Source organism: Lineus longissimus, chromosome 12, assembly GCF_910592395.1.
Source record: "Lineus longissimus chromosome 12, tnLinLong1.2, whole genome shotgun sequence".
Taxonomy (NCBI): domain Eukaryota; kingdom Metazoa; phylum Nemertea; class Pilidiophora; order Heteronemertea; family Lineidae; genus Lineus; species Lineus longissimus.
This window is the reverse complement of record NC_088319.1, coordinates 12,066,746-12,089,751: the sequence shown is the minus strand read 5'-3', so window position 1 is coordinate 12,089,751 and position 23,006 is coordinate 12,066,746. Positions and strand designations below refer to the sequence as shown.

General features: G+C 41.5%; 3 protein-coding genes across 9 annotated transcripts; 1 reads left to right on the top strand and 2 right to left on the bottom strand.

Moving 5' to 3' along the window:
• Nucleotides 1–1,560: 1,560 nt before the first annotated feature.
• On the bottom strand, nt 1,561–14,512 carry LOC135496588 (phospholipid scramblase 2-like). Of its 7 annotated transcripts, none has more exons than XM_064785959.1 (13): nt 14,403–14,512; nt 13,398–13,645; nt 11,637–11,678; nt 10,506–10,547; nt 10,004–10,030; nt 8,749–8,886; nt 7,707–7,784; nt 7,367–7,443; nt 6,757–6,887; nt 6,231–6,351; nt 5,896–6,001; nt 4,804–4,862; nt 1,561–3,974 (listed from the first exon to the last, which is right to left on the bottom strand). In XM_064785959.1, exons 2-13 carry the CDS (start codon nt 13,627–13,629, stop codon nt 3,924–3,926), a joined length of 1,104 nt encoding a protein of 367 aa, XP_064642029.1. In that variant the 5' UTR covers nt 13,630–13,645; nt 14,403–14,512; the 3' UTR covers nt 1,561–3,923. The 7 variants fall into 7 exon arrangements, with proteins under 7 accessions (XP_064642029.1, XP_064642028.1, XP_064642030.1 ...); XM_064785958.1 differs by having other exon boundaries at nt 14,391–14,500; XM_064785960.1 differs by lacking the exon at nt 10,004–10,030 and having other exon boundaries at nt 14,391–14,500.
• A 445-nt stretch (nt 14,513–14,957) lies between these two features.
• On the bottom strand, nt 14,958–19,795 carry LOC135496907 (succinate dehydrogenase [ubiquinone] iron-sulfur subunit, mitochondrial-like). Its single transcript, XM_064786478.1, has 8 exons — nt 19,730–19,795; nt 18,990–19,064; nt 18,762–18,820; nt 18,486–18,629; nt 17,712–17,790; nt 17,441–17,563; nt 16,895–17,119; nt 14,958–16,428 (listed from the first exon to the last, which is right to left on the bottom strand). Exons 1-8 carry the CDS (start codon nt 19,793–19,795, stop codon nt 16,366–16,368), a joined length of 834 nt encoding a protein of 277 aa, XP_064642548.1. The 3' UTR covers nt 14,958–16,365.
• Nucleotides 19,796–19,830: 35 nt separating this feature from the next.
• On the top strand, nt 19,831–22,763 carry LOC135496992 (uncharacterized). The gene is made up of 4 exons (XM_064786611.1): nt 19,831–19,915; nt 20,300–21,165; nt 21,533–21,679; nt 21,917–22,763. The coding sequence occupies exons 2-4, from the start codon at nt 20,308–20,310 to the stop codon at nt 22,091–22,093; spliced, it is 1,182 nt and encodes a 393-aa protein (XP_064642681.1). The 5' UTR covers nt 19,831–19,915; nt 20,300–20,307; the 3' UTR covers nt 22,094–22,763.
• Nucleotides 22,764–23,006: the final 243 nt, after the last annotated feature.

Sequence of the window (23,006 nt, the reverse complement as noted above, 5' to 3'; positions counted from 1 at the left end):
TATTATCCCTTGGAGCCGAATGCCATCCCGACCGCGGCATATACATCATACAGAACCTGTCTACACTCTGGACGCAGTGGACCAGTTTCGTCCTTTCGCCCAGACGACCATGTACATGATGTACCAGGATGACGAAATGGACTGCCTCGGGAGTCTAAATGTGTCATGTTCAAACTCAGTTTGTGCCTTGCTATTAAAAGAAACGCTGCTCTCACTACGCAAGCGTGACCATAGGCCTAGATAGATAAAACCAACAATTCATTTAGAAGAAAGAATTCATTGAGGACTACTGTACGTTTGACTATATCGTCAGACACAAGGGGTCTTTCGGCTTTTTTATTTTACGCCCCAGTGCTCACCCAAACACCCAATGTCTTGGTTTTGCGATCTACATGTTACGATCTACATCTACATGCGATATACAACTGAAGCGGATCACCAGAAGAACACTAGCTAAATACGCCTGATGAGACGTTGACTTTAATTTAACCAGCTACAGGATTTTTTAATCTACACGTCATTTATAGACAAATACAAATGTATAACTAAACTAATTACAAGCCAAATTCTTGAACCTTGAACCGGGGAACTGGTATTAGAATCAAAAAGAAATGGCGAGATATCTTGAAGCTTCAAGGGTTAAATTTCATCTTGAAACTTCAACGGTTAAATTTCAAATGATGTGCTCATTAGAGTTGCGGATCCAGAAATTTGAGCAAGGGAGCACAGACCGAGGGAGGGTCCTGTGGCCCTCTCCCAGAATACGCGTTTTTCAGGTATCTGATGCTTCTTGTGGAGAGGTGCACAGATGGGGGGGGGGGGCACGCGCACCTCTTGTCATAAATGAACATATCAATTCGTGACTCTCAACACTTTCAGCGCCATCCGCTGTATTTCTACGTCACTTTTTCGGCAACCCCTTCCACTAAAAATCTCTCAGTAAAGGCTTCAACATTAAAACAACACAAACGCCACCTTCAGGGTAATGAAGGAACTGACTCCATTAAACGGCGTCGATTCCTTCATCTCCCTGAAGATGGCGACTCCGTTTAAACGGAGTCAGTTCCTTCATTACCCTGAAGATGGCGTTTGTGTTGTTAATGCCTTGAAGACAGTTGTTTCGGGTTTCTCTCCATTGCAGAACCTTATTGACCTATCTCTGTCCGATAGATTTTTTCCAAGGGGTCTGAAAAGGGGTCTGAAACCTCAGCACTGAAACTGTTGACACCGTTCGATGAGACAAGATGAGATGGTGTTTTTATTTACTTTCGAGGTAGCTTGCAACTGTAAATGAACAATAAACTGGTAGGCCTACAGTCCAAATCACAATTGACATCCTTAAATTCACGTCAATGGCGATCATTGATGCGCTACCCAGCGCATGTTGCGCGTAATGCACGTGAAAACATAGAGATAAGCGTGTCATGGGTGCAACATTCATTGGCTTGAAACTTGCGGGCACCTGACGCGTAACTGATGCGAAACAGGAAGGATGTCAATTGTGATTTGGGGGACCGCAAAAACTTCTTATCATGGATATTGACTCTGTCAAAGACTGGATTTGATTTGTTACATCTGAAGGAAGTTTAATAGTGACTCCATGATTACATTGTGGATGTACAGACACTACTCCAACACTACTATATATAAAAAAGATCGAACTTCTATAATATACCTGCCAGCCAACTGAGTTGCCCTCTAAATATGATTCCTGCTAGATATCTACAAAACCCATCACCACGGATATACCACATAGTTTTCTGAAGTGAAACAGCCTAAAACACATTTCATATAGACTGTTTGTCATAAATATGTTAGGCCGTTGGACCATCCACTAATTGACTAAATAAAAAAAACACAACTTTTGCATAGAAATAGAATACACAAACAATGACAGGACGGACCAAGAAATGTTTGTTTTTGTCATGAACACACAGGGGCAATGTCAGACTCTGGGATAAAATATTGACCAGAAGGCAGAAGAACAATTTTCATGAGGAAACACTCTTCTTCGACCTGCCCTAACTTGCAAAATACAAAAAAATGTATGCCTCTAAAATCAATTATTTTTCAAATATTGAAAATTCGAAGTTGTACGTAGAGCTCAGGCATAGATATTTCGATTTCTGCTGTCAAATTACGCCCCTCTTAGGAGAGGAACAAACGGAAGTCCTCAAAAATTGAGCAGACAGACAAGAAAATCAAGGCATGATGGAAGGCCTGCTTGGTTCTCGACATTAGCTTGGGAATTGGCAAGGTAGGGTGGTGAGTTGCCAAGGTAGGTTGGGACGTTCGGACAAATGGCCTTGGTGAGTGGTTTTTTAAAACTTGCATACATTTTAAAGCATTCAAATAGTTCCCTGGTAGCAAACCTGGGGATGGAAGAAGCCAAGCTTCATGATGTAGCCGCTGGTTACTACCTGAGTGAGATTATAGCCCTCAAGTGGTGCCGACTGCGATTCCAGTAAAAGCCTCTGATAAAATGATAATAACTTTCACAGGATTTCAACACTTTTAAACAAAATGCTAGCTGAATTTCAGTGCAAATCAAAAAAAAAGTTTGAAAACACTGTCCAAGAATTGTTTTTCAAATAACTGGCTTAAAGTATGCTTCAACAGCATTACGCGTATATCATTTAAAAACAAGAGGCTCAAGGGCCTGGCACTCAGCTGAAATACACAGGTAAGATGTACAAAAATGGAAAGTACCTGGAAGGTCTCTTTCAGCCTCAACCACCAGCCAAAACAACAGAAAAAAAGAAGTATTATACAAGTGAAATTTGAAGTGCCTAGGTCTTACAGTTACAAAACATGCCCCATCTTGACAGATTGAGGGACAGACACTATTCTGAGTAGTTATTTTACTTGGTCTGCTGACTTTCGTGTTTTAGCCATACATGTAGCTCAATTCTGATGAATTTGTTACCGCACAGTCTTTGGAAACCGAACATGAACGTTTTCTATACCATGTAGATGCTATCTAGTCAGTTTTGGTGCATCTGTTTCGCCACTAGGCCTATTACACATATTATAGGCCTTGTGGCCTTCATATAGCTTAACAGCGTCCACACAGTATCAGAATACACAGCAGTCTAAGCAGGGCAGAATTGAATGCTGACAATTCTCTTTAAAGCAAATTCACTTTCAAATATAAAACGCACAAATTATAGAAAAATATATCACTAATGAAGCTACAGATATCTAAAAATGGACAGAAGAAGGAAATGTCATGATGCTCGAATCAGTGACGAGGGTAGGCGGCCCTATTTTTTATAAATATTTACAAATCAGCAGGGAAATGTCATTCCAGCAACCTATATACACAGGAGATTTCTTCAGGAAACAAGACCTTCACCTCAACTATTTTACACCATTATGTTCAATCTATATAAAAACACATTTTTTGGCAATAACATAACTCACTGTCCGAGCTTCTTTCTACAAACATACTGAACATTATGCCGACACAGCCCCAACAAATCCATCTTCACCCAATGCATGCAAAATGACGTATAATATTTACAGAGATTATACTAAAATGTCCAGTATGGACCTAATAAATTACAACCTTGGTTACATTCTAGTCTACAAAGTCAAAGGAATTCCTTCAGCCAAGTAAACAGATATTACACGAACAACACTGTGGTTGATTTATTACATCATGATATTTTTCGAATCAATAAGTCATTTTGAGTACGAGTTTGAAAGCGATATTCAAATGGACTCATACGACCGCATGACACTTATATATCAACTGTGACGAAAAAATGTTCAGGTGGTTTGGATATGTCACCTGTGAAAAGGGGAGGTCTTGAAGATCAGGGACATAATTTATTATGATGATGATGATGAAAATTTGACACAATTCGACACGTGTCCCAACTTGATGAAGTCCATTCTGAAATCTTGGCTTTCCTGTCCGTCTAAAAATTTCGGTTGTTGTTGTTCTGCTTCTGCTCAAAGAACATAAAATCCTGAAATAACAAAAATGGGGGAAGCTTTAGTTAAAGCGAACTGGAACCGCCAAGCCAGTTCGTATGACCTCGTTTTCATTTCCCGCGTATCGGGTGATCAGAACGAGGCATGAAGGAAACATGGCGCCTAGCTGTCAATCAATCAGTGACGTCACTACTATGGAATTTACTACGAAAATTCATGAATGAAAGATCGCATGACTCACGTGATTCTCACATGATTCTCAATAATAACAAATTGAACTGCGCATGCTCGGGCACTGGGCGGAGCTACAAATCTGAACTCGAATAGGAAGTTGGAAGTTTGACTTTCTCGGGCGGTGAAAGTCGAAAAGTTGAATAAATCGCTCGGCGGTTCCAGTTCGCTTTAAAAAAAACCCCGAAACAAACAACAAGGACAGCGATACAGCTTCAGCGTTCTCCACAGGGTTTTCTCAAGATACAGTGGTACCCTTGATATTCAAGAAGTTTTGCCAGTGTAACACAAGATAGGGCGGCCAACCGTTTAAGGTAGGGTGTCCCTTAAGAAACTCTTTACAGAATTCTAGAGCAAGGTAGGGTGACTCTTCCAAGGTAAGGTGGTAAGATGCCAAGGTATTGGCAGGGTGGGCCGCGCTGAGCTTGAAGATACCTTGACTTGGTAAAAATATTTTAAAGAGTTTAACTTAAGCGTCTAAAAACCGACATTCTCCTAGACATGGATAGAAAAGAGGCAACAACCATCTTTCCTCTTAGGACAGACCACTGCTCATTTACAATCTACCTCAAGTGGTTGAAAATGGCCGAGTCTCGCAACACATCTTTCACCAATCCAAGACTGAATACTTACAATCAAGAACACCGCCCCGAGCAGTGTGGCCTTCATTTTCACATCAAGATCCATGGGGACTAAAAACCAAAAAGAAGCACATAAATTATTTCGGCTTTGATGATTGAAAATGTACTGGGACTGGTCCATGCTATCACAAGGCATCCATTTATAACAAAACATCACAACTGGAATCTTTCATCTAGGTCAACTGGGACACTGCTTTTCTTTGGACTGTTGATCAAAAATCAATCAATCATACTACACAACTTTCGAATGAATAAATAAATGAATGTAAGATCCTACACAGGGCTCTAAAATGTACAACATTTTCAAACTGCTTTACATTTATTCCCAAGTCTAAGCTAAAACCTTTCAGTAGAACTCGGATAAGCTTCCCAACTGGCCTCCAACCTGAGTATTTCTGACCAGCACTCAATTATGCACCTTGGTGGGGTTTGATAGGCCAACAAGGGCTAGGCAAGGAGACCTGCCAAGAGATCGCATCAGAAATCTAACTAGAATTGTCAGTTGAGTCTGCAGGCATACTCTGAAGTCTCCGCCACGGCGTTCTGAATGCGCATGTGCAGTCAGTGCGAACATCGTCTTGGTTCCCTCGGCTGTTCCTAGGAGGCGTGCTATTCCTGCCCTCTAGGAACAGCCGAGGGAACCAAGACGTGCGAGTAACGTTCCGAGTGCTCATTGCCGCAAAAACAATCTACGAAACTACAATGTATTCCGTGCTCAAAGTGCTCGAATAACGACGTACTGCCGACGTGGACTTGGAATAATAAATGAACTCGCCGTACGTAAGAGCAGAATATTTTATCAATGTGCGGTTTTCTCGAAACTTCGTGTCAAATCTTGACAAAATTGCGACAATTGAAATCCACCCACAAGCACTACAACGTGTACACACGCATAGGCACATCGGCGCCCTAGGCCGAGGTTGATTTTGCCGAGAAAGTTTCCTAGCTAACCCAAGAGTCTCCTCTCACGGCCACTACGTGCCGTGGCGGAGACTAATTATTGAACGGAGTAGGCCTCTAATGCGTACTGTTACTGCTCTTTCACTCTCGAGATCGTTACACTACAGAGACACCATCAACTTACAGTTAACTCCAAAGTTGTCAGCATCAGTGAAGTATTCCCGGACAAGACCTGACCACTGCTTGCTGATCTTTCCCACTTTATTTTCCTTGTTGTCGGCAGTGGACACCTGGAATGAAAGAAATGCTTTACATTTGATCCTCAGTCTCAGCTGAAACTTTTCAGTAGCAGTCAGATGAGTCAGCGCAACAACCTGAGCACTTCCAACTGGTACCCATTTAAAGACAAATGACCAGCCAAGAGTCTCACCCGGACAGTGGAGATTGAACCAGGGGACCTCGTGACTGTTAGTAAGAGATCCAAGCCATTACACCGCTGCGACGCCTCAAAGTACTTACATCAAAGTCCTGGTCCTGTTGACAGCATGGTCCCTGGATGATACACACAGGCCCTGTGATCTCTAGTATAGTATCTCTGTTCGTGTTCTGAACCACGTAGCAAGGAGCCAAGCAACTCTGTCTGAAAAGGTACAAAGAGCAACAACTTAAGAGCGGATGACAGACAATCGACAAGCAGAATTACACTCTGATACCAAGCCCGATTGTTAGAAAGCATGTTAGCTGATGACATTGTGATGACATGCTCATTGGGCAATAACTTCTGACAGCCACAAGCTTGTAAGCGAGATTGAACTTCAGCAGGATTTGTGTGAGCGTATTTCAGAAATGATCCAACGCCAGCTATAGGAGGATGAGTTACCTGTACAGTATAACCTCAGGACATTTTCGGGACTGACAAGTGCTGTCCTTTATAGAGAGGTGTCCTTTATAGAGAGGTCAAAATGAATCCAAATAACTAATTCAGAACCAAAACTAGTGTTCTTAATAGAGAGGTGTCCGCTAAGCGAGGTACAACACTACCTACTGTTGTTTTATGTAGCCAACGGTTTCACCCTGGGGTGCCTGGACCTCAACCTCCATCGCACAGCAATCTGAACCGGCGCAGCAATTAACACCAGCACAGCATTTGAACTCCCTCTGGACACTGATCACCTCCTGCAAATTGAAATCATCAAAATTTTAAATTAACCTTCCTTAACACCATCACGGCCCGTGTTTCACCCCGAAGCAAGCATTCTGAAGCAAGATTAGGCCACATGTTTTTTATTTCTTGGTTTACGGGAAGAGCTTTTAAAAATGTATGGTCGGGTGATCGAAATAAAATTAAAAATAAAAATAACCCAAATAGCTATATATGATCGGAAGAAATAAAATTACCCAAATACTGCTGGAATTACAGTTCACTTTTTTTCAGAACAAGGCGCAATGTCTTAGTTGGGGCTATTTCCCTCATCTAGATGGCTGATAAGTTGTGAAAGTGCACAAACATTGGTTATCACGCTGCTCTATACAGTGGATTTTATTTTTATTTCTCATTATTTTATCTAATTATGATGGGTCGGGCCTTCGAGCCTTGTGAACACTGTGTGTGTCGGAAAATGGGAGCATACAGTATTAAACGTATGCGGCCTTACATTTCCAATGTTGTCTGTGATATGCATGGTGAATCCTCTCTGTGGTCCGCAACATTGACGCATACAGGCATCAGACTCTGCAAGAGATGACAAGATCGCGATTATTACTATAGCTGATACTACAAAACAATATGGGAAGTTGGCTACTTATTCCCTCTCCCTTATTCCCAAGCTTTTGATTCTACCAACAACATACCTTCAGCAGAAAAATATATCTGCTGACAAATACTATTCTTAATCTGATATTTATTCTTGCTTTCCCAACCTGTTATGGCAGAAACGAATTAATCAATGAGGTAGGCATTAGATCAATAAATCATGATAGTGTACTCGTACATACCCTCTTGAGCAAAATACACCTGCTGGCCCAAACTATTTTTGACTTGATATTTGTTCTTCGTTTCCCAACCAGTCATAGCTGAAATTGATTGACAAATGAAATGATTAAATGATTAAAACCTTGGGTGCCCAATGACGTAGATCTACGTCATAAAAGCCCAACCGTTTTGTGCCAATGACGTAGATATAAGTCACCAGACAGGGTCTCATCGACTGTGGCAATCATCTCTTCAAAATGATGTAAACTACACAAACTCCATCTAAAGGACTAATCCTGAACCGACAGCATTTCTTTACCGTTCTGTGGTAGCCAGCAGTGTCAACAACCACTGGGCTATGCAGCGCCTCATATTTGACACATGCACAGTCAAAAAATGGTCAGCATTTTGACACACTTTTGCACCAAAGAGACAAATTTAAAGCAATTTCGGAGCCCCTGTTTTGCAGGAAGTGCTCTAATTACCCGGGTCAAGCCGTACAAACTTTCCACAACCCTTTGGAACTTTAACAACTCCTATGGGACCAAAGTTATAAGTTTGATTCAATTAATGTGATCAGGTATATGACTATTGACTGTATAATGAATGTAGGGCCTATTTGAGTTCAAGCGGGTGTTTTATAAGGCTTAACCATAGGCACAATTCCACTGTTTTGGCTAGAACTTGAAATCCTGAAGCAATTCGAACTCGTTCAAAACGAAGTAAATACCACTGTCAAGGGTGCAAGCCATTTCTTTGTTTTCCAGCAAACCGATTACCATCCTTGAAATGGGCATTATCTTCATTTTGATGGCCAGGGAAGTGATCAACCTATGCACTATGTGAGTTATTCAAGTGCAGCGGGCAACCAAAGATAAATTTGCTGTAGCTACAGTCATCGATGAAGAGGGAAGGGGCATTGTTTTACCTTCCAATAGCTCTAACTGCTGACGGCCCCAACACTGATCAACCTATGTGAGGTATTGAGTTCAAAGGGAACCCATAATTGCTGTGGTTCAACAATAACTGCACTAACAAACAGACACAGTCTGGGGGAGATTTTACCTTCCAAGAGCTCTACCTGCTGATGGACAAGCAACTGATCAACCTGCGTGAGGTACTCGAGTCCAGGGGGACAGCCGGGAATGGACTGTGGCTTCTGCATCCACTGCTGCTGCTGAGGGGCCCCTTGCATCGGCATTCCTGAAAGTATGCATGAAGAAATCTGATTAGACTGATCTAATCGGATTAGACTGATCTTTGTGTCCTCAAGGTTTTTGTTGCCTTGATCATTTCTCTAAGTACTTTGTTCCTTACTTAGTTACAGCAATACATACTAAAGCTAGGCGCACACAGAGGAATAGTGCCCAGCCTTATTTGGCACAGCCATATTCTGGGTGGGTCCAGTTGCTTGCACCACGAATTATGCAACTCTTACTGAGTACCGACATGAGGGATGACTAGACGCTTGTGGCTCAGCTGTTCTGCTGTAATTCAATCTACAATAGGTCATTTTGAATAGGCAGAAGCACTGGACTGGTTTGTTGACACAGGGCAAAGACACAGGTCTTTAAAAATAGACACAAAGATAATTGACAGAGGCAAATACACAACTCAGATTCCAATCGAACAGGAAATTATGAAGAACAAAACGCAGGATATCAAGGAAGATATGGTAAAGACAGTGTGAGAAATAGCTACTTGAAAATGTTAAACAAAGCTTGTAAATGATGTTAATGACTGAACCACAAGCTGAAATACGATGAGAATTTAAACAATTATTATTAATAACCTAAGTTTAATATTTGCTATACAATGTTACCATTACTGCTGGATTCCTTGCTGTTGGATGAGCCCAAGTCCTAAAATGTGACGTTCATCTTTTACAACTGGCAGTACAACTACAGTGCTATGATGTTGTGTTGACGACACCATGTAACTTGAACAACAATCAGTGTACTCAATCCTGTATCCAATAGTTCCATGACGTTTTTTATAACCATAACCTATTACAGATTGTTATTCTAAAAAGTCATTGTAATATTATCTATTTCAGTTTGGCTGGTTTGGTTAGACAAGCAGTGATTTATTTGTTCTGTTTTTTCCAATAAAGCTGACATTGCCAACATTCATGAAAACCTCATCGCAGTCACATCAGGAACTACAGAAGCGCAATGGACCATATAGAGATAGCACTTTTGTAATCCATCATTGCAGTTTTGTATAGCTAATGAGCTAAGTCAGACTGAACAAATATACCAGCAAGATTTATTAATTGTTAGTGACAGGCAAATCACGACCTACAAGTACAATAGACTACCTTGGCCGGGGACCTGGTAGGCTTGCCCTGAAAATTGTACCAGAAATTTGTCAGTACACTTCCAAGAAATTCTGAAAATTCACAGAGGTGCATTTGATTGCGCGAGAAGTAACGGTTTTAGTTATGAATTGCAAGTAAAATATTCAAGAAGTACGGTCGCTGGGAAAGGACATCACATTCACATGGTAATTTTTTTAACCTGAAAAAAATTAATTCCTGAAATGTCTCGATTGATGGACTGTTGATCTCTATCACCAAAGATAGATAAGTCGATCGCCCGAGATGATATTTCGATGCACTGAGACACTTAAAGTCCATCGATCGAGATATATATATCAGGAAATTTCGTTTTCATGTAAAATTTAGTGATGTCCTTTCCCAGTCACCGTGAAGAGTGACCACAATGAATGATATAAACATAATGAAATTAAAAATAAATCATAATGACATAAACAATAAAAGTAAAACATTGAGAATACATGTATTCTTGAAGAATTTCTACCTTGTTGCTGAGGTGGCATTCCACCTTGATTGTAAACCATTCCTGCAAGGGAGTGAAACAGGGTTTGCAATTTTTTGTTTGAGGGAACAACTCTGCCTCATCGCATAGACGGGCTGAACAGAATGTGATAAAACTATAAACAAACATTTTAAACTAGAGAGAGTTGTAGTGAGGGATAATGCTGGACTGACATTGATGATATGTGACTCGCTCTACCAAAACTAGGCGCTTGTCGCATCTGAACTTGACAGGTTGATACGGACTTGTTGTTCATTTCCCTATTGTAGACCTTTTGTGAAATGTGACCAAATCAGTTTGTAATAGATTTCACAAAAGGTCTACAATAGGGAAATGAACAACAAGTCCGTATCAACCTGTCGAGTTCAGATGCGACAAGCGCCTAGTTTTGGTAGAGCGAGTCACATATGTGACCCGTCACAGCAAAACCAGGCGCATGTCGCTCTGAGCTTGGCAGGTTGAGACGGACTGTTTGTTCATTTCTCTATTTTCTGCCTTTTGTGAAATATGAGCACATCAATTTCTTCCATTATCTCCTGGCGTCATTTAGGCTCATCTTCTGTGCGACATGCACCTAGTTTTGCTGTGATGGGTCACATATATGAAAAAAACATTTTTTCCCCTGCTAAAATGTGTGATTGTACCGACATGCAAAGATAAGCCATCAGGCTAGTGAAAACAAGGGGTTAAATACATAACGGTACAAGTAATTAGCGGAATGACTGTAAAAGTTATATCAATAATTACACCATACACATGGGAATCCTTTCACAGAATTGACAACGCTAAACTATTTGATGTAACAGCATATTACATCAGGATTGCACAAGCGTATGAGAATGAACTGATGATATGATGAAACAGGATACTGTTGGATTGCCAACACAAGGTCTGTGCAAAGATATTATTCATTCAATTATTGGACGGTTGGACGCTGATGGGAAACTGCCCACCAGACCAGTCCTGCATTACATTATGCAGATTATAGCGTTTGCGTTATAAATGCTATCTATCGCAACACGAAGGACACAACTTCTACAACTTCCTGCAAGCCAAAGGAACATTAAGCTGCAGCAACGACATTGCGACCATTTAGAACTGAGATAAATGTACCTTGGGGTGGCATGCCCATTGGGGCACCTTGCATGGGCATTCCTGAAACAAAACAATATCAATCATGAAATACTTCACAAACGACCTGTAGACTAGGAGTGCACTACACTTTAAAACTGTTATTTAAGGCCCTTATAAGTTGACATGTTCTACCAACATGAAGATCAGAGATTTCAGCACATCTGACGCCATGATAGCCTGCTGACTGTGGCTAAGTTTAAGGTCCATCTATACCCACGCAAAAACCATTTGACATTTTTACAACACGAGCCCACCAGAGTGCGTTTTGAAATATCATGCGCAAATCAGCGGACCATTGAAAACCAAGGCCTATAACATTTCAGGGTTGCGGTTCGGCATCAATAAAAGATCCTCGATCACTAACTCTGCCAAAAATCGGCAAGCAGAGTCTAGGCAATTATGATTCATTATGTTGCACTCCGATGGGTAGCTTTGAATGTGCTTGACAATACATGTTTTCCGAAACTGGTGGCTTGCATTGGAACTAACTTTTTCCCCCTTGTCTGTCATTTAAAAAGGCATTCAAGTGTGTTGGGTCAACCATGACTATCTCCTTTGTCCCTCCACCATAAGGCCTAGTTTCTCCTTATGACATCACTATTTCGGACACTCAGCGCCCCATTTCTGGAAAGGTGTATAAATCGACCTTAAGAAAAGGTGCCCCATTTCTGGAAAGGTGTATAGATCGACCTTTAGAAAAGGAAGTTCAGGTTTGGCCAAACACACCCTAAGTTTTGTGTACATAGTGTATTGGGAGAGGCCTGAATGCCAAGTTGAATGGCCTACAATCATATCAATTACCCAGGCAGACCGTCTCTCCTTCCTACTAAGCTAAGCTGAGCTAAGTTAAGCTAAGTATGAAGTTTATATAATAGGCATTGGAAAGGATTGATCTGGCTGAATACTGGGTCATACAGTCATCATTTTCATTGAGGTCGAGGAACAAAACTTTGCATGGAACGTCCAGCTAGTACAGCTGACTACAAGTTTTTATCATTTTATTGATCCAAAGTTGCAGCTGGTATCTGCTGTACTGGACTACACGATAAAACGCATGAAAAATCAATTGTTCACAAGCAATTTATGTAGATTGTAAATTTATCTAAATGAGCTGGGGCCCTCACGACCCGAATAGGGACATCGGCACACCTGAACAGGGATGTGTACATGTTGCTGTCGGAATCTTCAAAGCAATAAAATTTGGTGGTGCAATGAATGAGGGACTTTATTGCCAATAGGTGGCAGTTATATTAAGCCTTCCAATTCAATATGCAACATCTATGGATGAAATTGACTTGTTTCTCATGCACTTGGGAGAATGGACCTGCAATCTTAAAAACACTTGTAACTTTGATATGTTCTACATCATAATGTTCCTTTTGAAAAAAAATAATGCATGAAAAAAGCAGTTTTCGGAAAAGAGAGAAATGGATTGAGACAATGATGGGATTTCGGATCAGATTTGAATCCTGGCTTGCCTTGAGTTGCAGTCTGCAGGTCCAGCGGTGTGTGGAAACGCCCTGGCACTCTGCAATTCATCCCCAAATGGGTTTTGAGAGAGCATGCTGAAGACAATGCACTGGGCCAGGACTCCTGCACCAAACCATGGTGCAAAGCAACCAAACTCAAAAGCAAACACTAAGAAGAAGGCACTTTAGTTGTCAATTTAGGGAGCTGACATTTTATATACCTGGGGCTGTTCAATTTTGAAAAGAATGGAATTTTAAAAAGACGACTCACCTGGTCCTCCCTGTACGTACTGTCCTTGAGGAGGCTGCCCATACTGTGGTTGCCCATACTGCGGCTGCCCATACGGTTGCTGCGGCTGCCCATACCCTGGTTGCGGCTGCGCATACCCAACTTGAGGCTGGCCCTGCATACCAGGCTGGGGCTGTTGATTGTAACCAGGGTAGCCAGGGGGACCCTGAGGTCCTGGTTGTTGAGTGGCAGGAGGTTGTTGTTGATCAGCCATTTTTAATTAGGATGATCTGAAAAGAACGGATTGGTGCCATTTAAAATCTAGAATCTGGCCCACAGAGGAGGTAGAGAAAGACTGTATGACTTGAGTTGCAACGTGTATTTTATGTGCGTTTGTAAATGGTGTGAACCGAGGACAGTAGTCGGATTTACGACACTTCCGTCGCAAATATGATGATCGATGGTACGGTTTGAGAAAACTCATGCGTAACAGATTTGTTAACCTATTATATATAAAGCCTATCCCCTCACTGTGTTGCACTCCACATCATGCATAATCAATAATCAGTTGGCCTTTAAATTAGCATAATCAATCAGCGCTTTCGTCATCTTTGATTTCCTGTCGGCGAAACGTCACAAGTCCAACCTTTGTACGCAGGATCAGTGATGCAAATTTTTCATTGGCGGATCGTTAATTTTGTTCACGGAGCAACTGCAGAATACCCGGGACACTGCTATTGATAGGAATGTGTACATAATGTACAGAGGGACAGAGTGTACATAATTTACAGAGCTGCTACTGTCCCGGCTATTCTGCAGTTAGGCCAAATATATAAACCGAGGATGTCCTCGGTCAAATAAAAGTTTCAAGAACTCGATGGCACCTTTTTTTCTGAGACACCCTATGCCTATAATGTGGCAGTTGGGCGTAGTGTAAATTGCGACAAGAAAAAAATTCCATTCGAAATTATCATCTTACGGGTTTCCTAATAACGGATCACTATTAAGAAAACATCTAAAAGAAATCATACATACTTGTACAGTTACCTGATATGATAATGTAGCCAAACACTCCGTGAATATTAGGAGAAAGAGAGTGATTTGTGAGTAAAAATGCCAAGCCTTTTTTCACAATATTTACACTGTCTGACTGTTGAGTGTGATACTGACCAATTCCGCCTGGGCCGGAGAGACGAAAATCGGCGCGGTAAAGACAGGAGGTGATTGATAGTCGTTCCTTTAGAATGAGTTTTCAAAGGTGACAAATGGATATGCCATAAGTTACTACACTGTGCAATTGAAGTACAGTGGGCCCTCCCATAGCGGACACCTACTAATAAACACACTAGTTTTGGTCCCAAATTGGTGGTCTCCCTGCAATTTTACCTCTCTAATCAGGACACCTCTATATTAAGGAGAGCACTTGTCAGTCCCAAGGGTATCCTTTTCTAGAGGTTCTACTCTGCAGGCGAATTGTCTGCCTCAGGAGTTCAGCACAGAGATATCTGCATCTCAACATCACAATCTCAAATTTCCTGTCACAGGCGGTTAGTGGTTTGGCGGTTCCGTGAAATTTTTAAATACAACAAAAAGACGACAAAATCACAGATTGGGTGACAAAGATTTATTGACTGCACTAAGACAATGACTTTATAAATAAATACACTCATGATGAAATACAAGTCTTCTTCACACTAATCATAACAATTTATCATAGCTTCAAACTGGAGTCAACCCAAAGAGATTGAAAAATAACATGGTTTTTGCTCTTTCTTCATGAATATCACTAAGTCTCCATTTTGTTGCCTGTATCTGGTCAAAGAGGTTTTACATGTACATACTGTCGTCCAATCCTACGAGAGCCTTCTTAATAGAATGACTGGTGTACACGACTAAGTCAAACCTTGTTGCATAGAAACATTTTGAAGTCATCACCTTAAAGTTGACGCAGTGTTTATTTAACAGGGACAGTGCTCCAGTATAGCAGGTATGTCATGTCATATGGAGAACCTAGACAAAGGATCAGAAGAATTTTCTTACTTGAGAAGATTAATTGAGCGTTATCCACATCACACAGCAGATAAAAGTGACAGTCTTTTCTTGATTAATCTACAAGCTTCAATGTTACATTCGTTTTTTCCCCCGACAATGGCACAATGACTCAAACAAACAGTTCCATTAGCCTGTACTATCGTTCTAGTAATCCCAAAGACAACTTCTTAGCATTTTCAATTCATTCCAAAAACATTGGTATGACAGCCCCTCACAAGAGGCCTACCATGCTACCATTTAAGTACGTCCGTTCAATTATTTTAGCATAGATAATTTAGAATCAAAAGAGGGTATTTTAGTGTTAACAAGAACTTCACAAAGTGCCCCCCTCCCTCCCTCCCTCCAGGATTATTAGCTGCTATAATGACAGAGACCAGGGCTATTGCAAACAGTAAAAGAATAGTTTACTCTAGGGATGGTTATATACAAGATGGTTTGTGTCCGAAATCAAACGCCATGGTATCACAAATGTTATCACTCCCAGCACCAGAAAACACACTCTTCAATTAGTTTCAACCAATTTTCAGCCAAACAACATCAAATATCTTGAAATGAGCTCGACTAGTTGTAGTGCCAATATATCAACAGATTACAAAGTTTTTTTAGTTTTTACTGCTAATTTTCATAATATCGCTTTAGGCGTACAAACAATGCAAATGAAACTTAAAACTTTCCACATTTCCCATGTGCTGGGCACGTTATTCTTGCATCTAATTAATAGACAGTAATTAACAAACCATCCATTCTTTTCAGTTTCATTATCACTCAAATAGTTACAAAACTGATAATATGTTCCAGAATATTTGCTATGCGCAGGCTTTTGTGTAACTAACACAGGCAGAACTCCTACATTAGAGTTCGAAAATACGACAATGTTCTAAAATTACCACATGTACGAAAAAGCTTCAATACGACTATGTAAGTCTTCTTTGCCTGGTGCTAGGGGGTGCCGTTTGATTTATCCTTTGAATGTGTACAGCAATTTCTTGATTTCACCAATAGCCTTGCCAGGATTCAGGCCCTGAAGAATAGAAGACGAAATCAGCTGAAGCAAAGGAGAGAAACAGAGAGGGGTTCTCCATCACCCTCACCGGGGTGGATCACAATCGAGGACAGCCAACTTCGGGCTGTCTGAGTGGTGAAGTTGCAACATCCGCGCCTGTCACCTCGGAGGTTCAATTCCGGGTCGGTTCTGTTACACTCATGTGATAGAGAGAGCAACCCTGTTCGATAGTCTAGCTTTTTTCAGGGGGCTCCGGTTTCCTCCTACTCACATTACAATCGCACGAAATTGTTTACAGAGCTACTAATGTCCAAGTTGACACTCAGCTCTCAACTCAATACTGTTACAGCTAACTTTGTTACCAAAAACAGACTGCACCTCACAGAAGAGGAGGAGAGAAGTTCTCAAATGATTTGAACATGTTTTGGCACTCGGGAAAGAATAGAGCAAGACAGGAAAAAATTCTGCAGAAAACGCCACGTACCTTCGGACACGTTTTAGTGCAGTTCATGATAGTGTGACACCTAAAGACAGAGAATTTATCCTCCATCTGTTCCAGTCTCTCCTTGGTTGTCTCATCTCGGGAGTCGATCATCCAGCGGTAGGCCTGCATCAGGACGGCGGGACCCATGTAACGGTCGCCGCTCCACCAGTAGCTCGGGCAGGACGTGCTGCAGCAGGCGCACAGGATGCACTCGTAGAGGCCGTCCTTGAATGAAGAAGCTAACAATTAAGTTTCAAGAAACATTCTCACTTGATTTGGGTGGGTCTTAATGCTGCTAATGTTTCTCACTTGGTGGGGTCTTTTACTTGACCTGGCATAGACACCAGATGCAAGGAACCTTTTTTTTGTCTCAATCAAAGGACTGTGAAGAGCCAAGAATTTTAGTTCCTTGAAAGCCACGCCGGTTCATCCGATATACAATCCTGGGTTCCCGAGATTGAACCCGGCTCATTTTGCATGGAGGCCAGCAGTGATAACGGAACTACTTGGCTATAAAACTCCTTTGGAATCTCGGTCCGAACTTACTAATTTCTTCCTGTCTTCAGGACTCTGTAGATGGGAAACCTTGCCATAGTCCTCCTCCTTCATGTCTTTACGTCGCAGGTAAGGTTCAATGGCTCGGTACTGGGCATAGAAGTTGGCCATGTCCTAAAACATGAAAGAACTGGTGGTAAGAAATTTGGCTCCTAACGATAGCTAACATGTTACTTCTCACAGCTATTGCCATTGGATAACGAATAAAAATGGACACTAAGTAAAGTACCAGGACTTTCAAGTAATCAGTACAGAAACCTACCGGGACAAGATCTTTGATAACATACATGTGCGGTAGAGGGTAGACTTTGGAGGTTTTGCCCAGGTTCTCGTCAATTGGACTGAAAAAGCGAGAGTTCTATTTAGAATATTTGCACACACTTCTTAGATCATCATCATCTCACCTGGTCAGAACGTAGACAGTCGCTCCAAAGCGCAGGGGCTCTGTGTTGGCGATCTCTAGGACAGCCAACTTCTGTACTGGAAATGGACTGACTGTCTAGCGTGCATCTCAAAACTTCAAAATGCAAAAGCGGAGGACACCTCGAGCAACCTAACCCAAGGTTTAAGCTCAATTCAAAAACAGATCACGGCCTCACAATAGCACAATGGTGACTTATAAGTTCACTCTCCCTATGACAGGAAGTATGTGACTTATTAGTTTACTTTGACTGTACATATTCTATCGACTGTGGATCGGATAACGGAGATAATTAGAGACTAGTTTAGTTGTAATTGTATATACGCAAATATCTCGGACATAGACATGCTTGTGTTTTTAAGGAAACCGTGATGAAAGCTTAGGGCCTAAGTTCCAGCGAATCGAGGAAGCAGAACTTTTATTGTAACTTTTTACACCACAAACCACACCTGTGCTGAGCGCGAGAACCATAAACCAGCGAGTAAAACTGACAGATATCAACAGGACCCTAGGTCCTACGATATTAACCTGATGATGATGATGATGATGATGATGACTGAGAAGGCCTTTGGTTGTTAGCCTAGCCGATGGTGACAAAACCGAGAGAAAACTTACGCAAGACAAGCTAAGGTGTTGGTGCCGTTTATATTCATGGAGCACGATCCGCAAATTCCTTCACGACATGATCGTCGAAATGTCAAGGTCGGGTCGATTTCTGTCTTTATCTTGATGAGGGCATCCAACACCATTGGACCACACCTGAAGGAGAAAACATTCCATCATGACAATCGGGAAGCAGGGGTTTTAGATAAACTTCTTCCTCGTTTTGCTGTGTCGAGTCACCTTACAATGATAGTATTCATTGATAAATCATTAACTTTTCCAACTTACTGGTTGAGATCAACTTGATAAGTGTCCATATGCGGTTTGTCACCAGGCTTGTCTGGATTCTGTAAAGAGATCAAAACAACTGAAGAAACAATTAAATACAACAGTTTGACAGAATTTTTTCAATCTGAATGAGACATATTCAATACCAGTGAGAGGGCAAGGGTTGATAAGAAAATTCACCAAAGTTTTTACTTAAGATAGGAGACTACTTTCAACATTCACACTTACGAATCTGTATACTTTGAAACTTTTCATTCTCGGCTGCACTTGTGTAGCAGCAGCGGCGGCAGCCATCCCCCGCACCTGAAATGAGGGAGATCATACAATTTTCTATTGACACCTCGAATAGATCCCAGTCTGCACAATATAGACTCTGTGGTTAGCTTTAGTCAGGCCCTGGCCTGGGGCTGGGCCTGGGTTGAAGATTCATTAATACTTCCCAGTTCCACCAAGTACAGTGAGCTACTACTTTCTCGAAGCTTGAGATATCCCAGCAATGATCCTGGTGGGTAGGATCTAGCACTGACAATTTCAAACAGTCATCCAAGACAGGTGAAAGCATTTAGAAAGTCCTCAATGTCACTTAACTTTAGCCCTCTCCCAAAAGAGGGCAGCACCACACGGTCAGAGTAGTGTTATAAAACAATCTGGTTTATTGCATGATCTCACAAGTTTTAAGCAATAATTTGGGTATAGCATTGAAGACAGTTTGATTTTCTGTCTTCCTACCATATTCTGGCACCGCATGACCAGTAACCTGCCAAATAACAGTGATGACATTCCTCCACAAAAATTACATTACGCAAGGTCAAATTTGAGGACGCCAGAACATAAACACAGCACTGACAGAGTTTACGTACGATCAATGATTTTCCGAAAACGCAGGAGATGCTCAACTAGTGGTTGTATTATAACTAAACACCATAACATGAATTTTATTCTACCTATGTCAACCTTTCTATATTTACCTGCGAAAGCATAAATAATGCCTTCTTTGCGGGAGAAAACTTCACCAAACTTGCTGGGCTCGCCATCTTGAAACTTCTGATCGCGCATGCGCGGGCCTGTTGAGCAAAGATGGCGCGGGACGATTGAATCTTCGCAAAATTTATCCGAAATTATCACCTTGATTCTCGATTTTTCAGAGATTTGCGGTACGACAGCTTCACTCTTATAATCGTGTAATGAATCATAGATTATGACTGTGTATAGATCAACCATAATGTTTTAAACGTTACTGAGAAAATGACCTTCGAAGTTGCTGCAAATATTTGTGAAAAATCCACCGTCAGGTGCTGCCATCTGTGATTTCTACAGGGTGGCCCAGAATACAAGCTTCGCAAACATACGTAAATTCAGTCACAGTTAACAGTGACAGATTAAATTTTGCTGGCTCATTTCTAAAAGTAGATGGTCTGTCCGCCAGCAGCTTGGTTAGGTTACCGTTAGCTAGTCTGTTAGTGTTAGTCCAAGGAGAATTACTCAATGTATACCCATTACTGGATTACTGTAATCCACGTACTAATCTATCTTTGCAGCTTAAAATATGGCTTCCTTCCTCTCCTGCCCAATGGGACAAGGCCCAGGACACTCTCCGCCTAGCGAAGGTTTCAGTCCGATGCCAGACTTCAGCCTTGACATCACAACGGAATCCTTCCTTGAAGCCGACTATGGCCACAAGAAATTGCCAGAGTCGGAGGATTCCCCAGTCTCGATGATCCCACAACCAAGTTTTCCAAAAGTTTCTCCACCACTTTTAACCCCTGATCCCGATCTTTGCCTGACACCGGACAAACCGGAACGGCAACCCATTGTCCGCGTTGAGAAAAATAAACATGTGCGGTTTGATGTGCCCGCTTCAGAGAGTGGTATGTCTGTGTCATCAGTAGCAACAGAATCATCAGATAATACTGACGAGAATAAAGAAAATTCAGCTGAAGACTTGAACCCAGATGAGGGTAGCAAAGTGTACCGCTATGTCCAAAGTAAAACAAAGGAAATTCCAGAATTCAAGCAGCTCGTCGACAATAATGAAAACTTTGTGAAAACAGACAAAGACAGCGTGCATATTTTTGCGAAATTAAAGCCTAAAAAAATTGACTCTAATAATAATGCTGCGACTGTTCCGAAAGTTCTCCAGAGTGATTTTGAGGAACCTCCAGCCCCCAGGCAACGATTACCTCCAGAAAGTGCCAAAGTGTATTTTCCGCGGCCGTTGCCCAAGATCACCCAGCCTGGAGTTGTGACGGCGGAGGAGCATATCTTTCAGCGGCCGGAGTTTCACAGTACGCTAAAAGTGAACCAGGAGATGAGGCAGTTGAAAGTCGCCTCGCTGGACGTCGTGAAAGCTGTTGAGGACAAGTTGGACGGGTCGCCTAATACAAGAAATCAGTTCAAGGAGAAAGTAAGTTGGAGTTGTTATCCCTTCTTGCCAAAGGAACTTGCTAAGTACAAGTCCATGCTACACAGTCAGAGCAGTGTAAACTGCTAAATTTCCATGTTTTATCATTGTGGATTGCCAAATAATGTTATTTGATTCGAAAAACTGAAAGAAACTTTGTAATCCCCCAAATAAAGAGTCATGAAATGTTGTTTTTGACTTATCTTATCACGACACCTCTCAGGACAGCACTTTCGACTTGTCAATTTTGAGCCGCAGTGCTGGAGTTGGTTCAGTATCAAGCTTTATGGGCAGTGACCAGTATCAGAAGATTGATATCATTTGTTAATTCCGAGATATATTAATATTTTAAATTTCATTCGTCTTTTAGGTCACTGCAAGAGTAAACCCTGTGAAGCCGCAGTTCCAGTCACTGGAGTGTACAGATGTAGAGCGGGTCGCTGACATCATCAAACAAGCCGAAATCCAACGCAAAAATCTCATCAAGGGACCCAACTTGGAGAGCACAAGGATACAGGTAAGGAAATCTATTCCATTTCAGTGTTTTCCACTAAAAAATACAATGTACAATGGAACCTCCCTTAGCGGACACCTCTCTAATAAGGACACCCTCTCTACTAAGGACACTGCATTTAGTCCCTAATTGGTCACATCCATTGGAATTGACCTCGGCAATCAGGGCACATCTCTATTAGGTACAGCAATTAAGACAACAAATATAGTCACCTCTATCTTCTATTTCTTCATTTGCCAGGATTCTCGCTTCCCCGAACCAAACATCATGGATCTGTTCACCCCTGACCTCCAGGTCGAGACCTGCAGCTACAACATCGACTCCCTGCCTAAATTCACGGAACCGCTTCAAACAGCCCCAGACAACACTGCCTTTGAACTTTATAGACACCTACGGATATGGCATGATCTACCTTGAGGGTAGAGTTTAGAATGCCAGGCTAGGGTACTGCCTTTGAACTTTATAGACACCTACGGATATGGCATGATCTACCTTGAGAATAGAGTTTAGAATGCCAGGCTAGGATACTGCCTTTGAACTTAATAGACATTTACGGATATGGCAGGATCTGCCTTTCCAGACAATACTGCCTTTGACATTTACACTACGGATATGGCCGGATCTACATTTACGGATATGGCCGGATTTCAAGCAGTTTGATATTTTTTGCTGTTATATTTTGTTATCTGTATACCAAGAGACATTACTGCTGGTCAGTATACTATGGCTTGTTGTACATGTAGAGATCTGTGTGATCAAAATAAGTTTAGAATCTTCTATTCACAGATGAATACAAGTTGCCCCTTCGCCATTATTTCATTATGAAGTTTAGTTATCTGATTTGGTATAGAGGCTGCACATACTAATACTCATGTACATGTTCATACATGGGGTGATATGAATAAAGACTAGCAAATGCTTTTATCTAAAACTCCATGTACATTTACACTAGGCCTTTCTGTGCAAAATTGAAGTAAAAGCATTTGCTAGTCTTTATGCATATCACCCATGTGATCTTTTGCATAAACATGTAATGTAAATAAATTTTGCTTGTATGAAATGTACTCCGGGAGAGGAAATAGACCAATAATACTGCTATTAAATAGAAATCGTGTTCTTTCATTATTCCGTCTTCTTCATCAGTCTTCGCTCTTCAGTTGGAGGTGTTATTCACCAAGGAGCACTCATCCTCGGGATGAGAGTTTTTACGTGCCTCTACAGTTAGGTGCCAATTGGGTTTATTGGCCTAGTGACACAGTCCATGCCAACTACTCATGTTTCTCACTCGATGGGGTCGTTTGCTTGCCATTACACATCCTGAGATTGAGGG